The sequence below is a fragment of the Zalophus californianus genome, chromosome 5, assembly GCF_009762305.2.
Source record: "Zalophus californianus isolate mZalCal1 chromosome 5, mZalCal1.pri.v2, whole genome shotgun sequence".
Classification (NCBI taxonomy): Eukaryota; Metazoa; Chordata; class Mammalia; order Carnivora; family Otariidae; genus Zalophus; species Zalophus californianus.
This window is the reverse complement of record NC_045599.1, coordinates 8,177,256-8,183,502: the sequence shown is the minus strand read 5'-3', so window position 1 is coordinate 8,183,502 and position 6,247 is coordinate 8,177,256. Positions and strand designations below refer to the sequence as shown.

General features: G+C 34.1%; 1 protein-coding gene across 1 annotated transcript; it reads right to left on the bottom strand.

Annotated features, from left to right (window-relative positions):
• Nucleotides 1-3,644: 3,644 nt before the first annotated feature.
• LOC113928619 (olfactory receptor 2A12-like) lies at nucleotides 3,645-4,610 on the bottom strand. Its single transcript, XM_027604472.1, has one exon. The coding sequence runs from the start codon at nucleotides 4,608-4,610 to the stop codon at nucleotides 3,645-3,647; it is 966 nt and encodes a 321-aa protein (XP_027460273.1).
• Nucleotides 4,611-6,247: the final 1,637 nt, after the last annotated feature.

Here is a 6,247-nt window from a genome sequence, read left to right as displayed (position 1 = left end):
TTAAAAAAACAAAAAAAAACAAAAAACAAAAACAAAAAAATGAGGGTAAAACAACTAGACATCCACATGCAAAAAGCAAAACAAAACAAAAACAAATCTTGCATAGACTTTGTACTCTTCATAAAAATTAACTCAAAATGGATCATAGCAATAAATCTAAAATACAGAATTGTAAAAAACTCCCAGAAGATAACAAAGGAGAAAACCTCTATAGCATGGGGTATAGCAATGACATTTTAGATACAACAACAAAGGCACAATTCATTAAAGAAATATATATATATAGATAGATTGATTGATAAGCTGGTCTTCAATAAAATTAAAACTTCTGTTCTGCAAAAGACATCAAAAGAATTAGAGTACAAGTCACAGAGTGATAGAAAATACTTGCAAAAGACATATCTAATAAAGGATAGCCTGTACCATGATCTGTCTGCCTATTACCCAGTGTACAAGTGGGCAAGAATCCCTCTAGGTCCCCTGGCATGTGGTGCTTAATTCCACTGCTTGCACAGACACACTTTGGCTTCTGAATGGTTGTTGAATTTTAATTGTTAAAATAGGGAACAAAAAAAGGACACATTATGTTGTTATGATGCTGACATTGCTGGAAAACAACCATTCATTTAGTGAATTTTGTGAAGTCATTTTGTATCGACAATCATAAAAATACTTTTCATATAATTGTCTTGTTGTAAATTACAATATGTGTAGGATATCACAACCTCGTTTATCAAACTCAGAGAGTCTTGGCTTCTACTTCCTATCACCATAAATTATTATTATTGCCTCCTTTCCTCATCAATCATTTCCTTATTTGGGAAATAAATTATAGGGTTGGGCGCCTGGGTGGCTCAGTTGGTTAAGCGACTGCCTTCAGCTCAGGTCATGATCCTGGAGTCCCAGGATCGAGTCCCACATCAGGCTCCCTGCTTAGCAGGGAGTCTGCTTCTCCCTCTGACCCTCTTCCGTCTCGTGCTCTCTATCTCTCATTCTCTCCCTCTCAAATAAATAAATAAAATCTTTTAAAAAAAATTATAGGGTTAACTTACATAAAAGCAAATAAGTTTTTTCTTGGGTATTTAATTTTTAACTTTTTTTCCACTGCCTTTTATCACTGTTCTGCACAAGCCATATGAATTTATTATTTCACTGAGAATTAGGAGTCATATGTTCAAACAAGTGTGTGTGTGTGTGTGTGTGTGTGTGTGTGTGTGTGTGTGTGTTGTTTGGAGGACTATTGACTTCCCCCCATTATCATGTTTGCTCTCAGAAGAAAAATTACTCATTAAAAATTGGAGTCCCAGTAATGAATCCTCAGAAGCTTTCCTAGAAATGGAAGTTATGGACAATAGAACAATTTATCTTATTTCAGTCTTCAATTGTTAGCTACTTTCATATACCCTATGAAGTTATAGTTTACATTACGAAGTGATGATGTCAATAGCCAGAAACTATTCTGTAGGCAGTACATTGCAACACAAAGGAAACTCACCTTAAAGCTATAAAGATAGAGATTTTAGTAATCTTAGAGTAAGAAATATTGACAAAGATTATGCAGGTGGTTCCAAAACATATTTGTGGCACATGAGTTCAAGGAAAAATAACAAAATGCTTGGAAATTCAGTGTTTTGGGTGCTAATAGGAAACTTGATTTTCTAAGAACTTATTACAATTTCCAGCAAAGTGTCCTGTAACCCTCTTAATAGCTGATAAGAAATATTTTTATTTTTCTATTTTTAAATTATGTGTGCAGAAAATGAGGCTTAAGTGACTTTCAATTGTGGTATCAGAACTCTAATCCTGAATTGTGCTATTTTTTTAAATGATCACAATTGCCACAAAAATAGAAAATGAAGAACATGATATTTGGTGCAAAAAAATGTAGACATTATATGAAATGAGGGATTTTCCATTTAAAAATAGTAAGATAACAAAAACCATCAGTTTAATATAATTTTATTTTATTTTATTTTATTTTCTATGCATATGTAATCCTTTTATAGTTTAATTTCAACTGGTCAAAAATATAATCATTACATATAACGTTTGGGGAATAAAAGTAACTTTGTCTGGGTCATCTGGGTGCCTCAGTTGGTTAATCTTCTGACTCTTGGTTTCTTCTCAGGTCATGATCTCAGGATCATGAAATCAAACCCCCTGTGGTACACTGTGTTCAGCCCAGAGCCTGCTTAAGATTATCTCCTTTTCTCTCTGCCCCTCCCCGACCACTTGCATGAGCTAAATAAATAAATAAATAAATAAATAAAATCTTAAGACAAAATAAAATAAAACATTTTCTCCAAATTTATGTTGGCAATCAGACACATAAAATCATATTTTAATGTACAATTAGGTAAAACATGACATTTATTTCTACAAATAAAGACCACACAGGAACTTGGCATTAAGAGAAGAAAAAGAAAAATGCTGGGGTGCCTGCATAACTGACTGTTGGTTTTTGCTCAGGTCATGATCTCAGAGTTCTGTGATAGAGCCCCCATTGGGCTCCATGCTCAGTGCAGAATATGATTAAGATTCTCTCTCCTCTTCCCCACCTGTCACTCTCATGCTCTCTGTCTCTCTAAATTAAACAAATAAATCCCTTTAAAAATGCTAAGACCTGTTCTATTTATTAAATTAACAAATGCATATATGCCTTGAGGACAGTGTAGACTTCAGCCAAGATACAAAGAACTATTTCCACTGTTTTTGGTGTTTGTTTGTTTGTTTTCCTCACTCTACACCTCCATTTACAGTTTCTCTTTTTGACATGTACACGGTGAATTTTCCCATTCTTCATGACTCAGCATAAGTGACCCTTATAAAGAAGGCTTTCTGTTGGCCCTTCAGTTCACTAGGGCTTTATTTCCCTGTGCTGCAGTTAGAAGTCAATGTGTACTGTCTAATGAGTAAGATAATGAGATTTCAATGGATAGTCAATATTCTATGCATGATCTAAATAAATTATTTAATGGCTGTCAAAAAACATGTGAGAAAATAAAATACACCTTACAATAAAAGAGCTAAAGTTTAAAGTCTTGGATCAAAGGAAATAGAATTTACAGCAAGGTAAGAAGGTTTTCAAGAAAGAATTGATGTAGAAAGTGAAAATTGACTTGAGCATTGCAATACTCATATTAAATACATTTCTGAGATAGGAATTACTTGAGAAATTGCACAAGTTTGAAGGGATGTAGTGAGGTATTCAAAACAGATGTGTGAGGAATTATCAGCTTAAAGATGAAGAGATGAATCATAAATTATAATTTCATAGACTGAATAAAGGGTAAATAAAGAGAATGCTATGACATTTGATTAATAAGGAAAATGTTTACAAATATCATAAGGTAATTAATTATAAAATATAGAGTCTATGTGAAATTATGGAATTCAAAAACCTACCTTGAAATTTCAATTCCATTTTTTCTCATAAGTTATACTTGCATGTTGTTTAATAGAGAACTAATATATAGCAATATTTAATAAAATAATATAATCTGTTAACAGTCATTAAACATTAAAAGAAAGGTCACAAAAGGGTGTCTGTAATGAATGATATTGTATATTTGCAATAATTCTTACACAGTTGTAGCTAATTAAGTGACTGTTTTTAAAGAGTATATTAAAGTATAAAATTCTGTCTACTGGCATCTCAAGATAGTAATCATTTGCCTTTGGGACACTGACAATCTTTCTAATACTCTCTTCAAGGCTCCATTCACTTCCTTGTTCCTCAGACTATAGATTAATGGGTTCAAAGCAGGATTGATGACAGCATAGAATAAGGAGATTAATTTATCACCCTCAGCTGAGTATAGAGATTTGGGCCTCATGTACGTGAACATACCTGTCCCATAATAAATGGTCACCACAGTCAGGTGAGAGCTACAGACAGAGAAAGCCTTTTTCCTGCCCTCTGCTGAGTGCATCCTCATCACAGCAACCAGTATGCATAGGTAGGAGAGAGTAATAAGAAGGAAGGGGAGCAAGAGGGTACCAGATGCACCTATCACCATCAAGGTTTCTTGCAGGGATGTATCAGCACAGAACATATGAAGAAGAACAGGTACTTCACAAAAAATATGGTCAACAATGTAAGGGCTACATAAGGGAAGTATGGTGAAGTAGAGGGGCACCACTGAGGCAAAGAAGCTGATGGCCCATGCCCCCACAGCAAACTGCACGCACACAGACCAGTTCATGATGAGCAGGTATCGCAGAGGGTAACAAATGGCCACATAACGGTCCAGAGCCATGATTGCCAAAACAATACACTCAGCTGCTCCCATTAACAGAGAGATGTAGGTCTGGGCAAGACAGAGTTCATAAGAGATAACTTTCTTGGAAGCAAGGAGGTTGAAGAGCATCTTGGGGACCACAGCTGTGGTGTAAAATATGTTGAGAAAGGCCAAGTGGCAGAGGAAAAAATACATGGGTGTCTGGAGACAGTAATCAATTACCACCAAAGTGATAATAGCTGTGTTTCCAAAGAGATTGACCAGGTAGACCCCAGAGAAAAGGAAGAAGAGGGGTATCTCAACTTGAGGGTGGTTGGAAAATCCAACAAGGACCAACTCAGTGATGGTGCTTAAATTTTCTTGAGCCATGTTGAGTTCCAGTGTTAAACTGATAATGTGAGCAGAAGAAATGTGCTTTGAGAACAAAAATTATAGTGAAATCACAAAGACACACTAATTCTTTAACATCATCAAGTACCATTCCATTGTGTGCATTCAATAACTTAAGGGCTAAATTATCTCTTTTTTGAAAACCTCCTTCCATTCATGATGAAGTTTGAAAAATACTTTCATATGTTAGAATAAGACAAAAACATTCATTAACACAAAACCACAAACATGCATACACAGATATAGACACACACATACAAATTGTGAATAAGGTTTTGGTTGTTCCTGGACAGACTTCGCTTATATGTACAGAGCAAGTTTTTAAGAAGTACTGATTTTTTGTGTTAACATTTCTTGTTTGGAGTACAGAAGCTTATAATAGAACCTTCCAGAATTTTCTGAGATGACTATAAAAATATGAAATAGCCATTAGAAATATCTTATATGAAGTCACAGGACTGTAGTGAGTTTGTCAAATTCACTAAAGTGGAAGAGATGGATATAGAATTTAGGTAATTCTGGTAACTTGATTGTAATCCCCAAATGCTTGTCACTGTTCATGTTTCCAATGAAGAGATGAGAGGTTCATATAGATGTACACAACCTTTCACTCACGGGAATATGTCGTGAATGCTTCAGGGTTTAAAGAAAAATTAAGGCACATAGTAATATACACTCACTTGTAATTCAATTTTCAACACCATTAAAAATATTATATGCCTTTGGTATGAGGAATAAATGAACTATCCAACTTATTTTAATTTTTACCAGTTACATTGTTAATCGTTCTGCTTTAAGTAATGCATACCCAGTCTCTTCCAAATTATACCTACAAATATTTTTAAAATCATATCCATTGTATTCCCCTCCCAATATATGTAAATTTAGACCATTTTGTTCTTCCAGATCACACTCAGTATCCACTGTATATCTCTTTGGTTCCTCTAAATTGAATGACATTAATTATGGAAAGGTTATAACATGATAAATAATAACAGCAGAATCGGGTAACAGAAGTACTTTTAAACCATTTTATCTACAATAAAATGAGAATCATACTAATAATACAATAGTAAAGATAGAGTAACTGTAAATTTGCTGCCTGACATTGTTATAAATTTCTTATTTGGATTAATTTAATTTACACAAATAACCACATAATGTGGGTTTTATTTTTATTTCCATTCTACAATGGAAAATTATACTACAATGATTATATTCTCTTGCAAATTATCCAAAATTAGTTATTGATAAAACTAGGGGCAAAAGCAAGAGAGGATGACTTTGATTCACATTCAACAATATATCTCACCCTTAAGAAAGGTAGAAAACTCAAACTGACTTGTTTATTTACCATTTGGAGATTGTAGTCTTTCCTGACTGTTATAAAAAATTTTTCCCAAAGACGATGACAACTTGAGTCTTCAGAGAGAAAGGATAAAAAAGGGAATGGGAATCTGTTCCTTATGCAAATTCACTCATATTTTATTATTCATAAATATCTTGATGTGTTGATCTTGCCCATCTCCGAAGAAACCCCACTGATGAAAATAGCCTGCCCTAGCTCTCACTGGAGTTGGTGATACCTGGATCCATTTCCATGACTCAAATTTGAA

Coding starts and splice junctions, on each gene's coding strand:
- LOC113928619 (XM_027604472.1), bottom strand. CDS start 4,610: ATGGCTCAAGAAAATTTAAGCACCATCACTGAGTTGGTCCTTGTTGGA.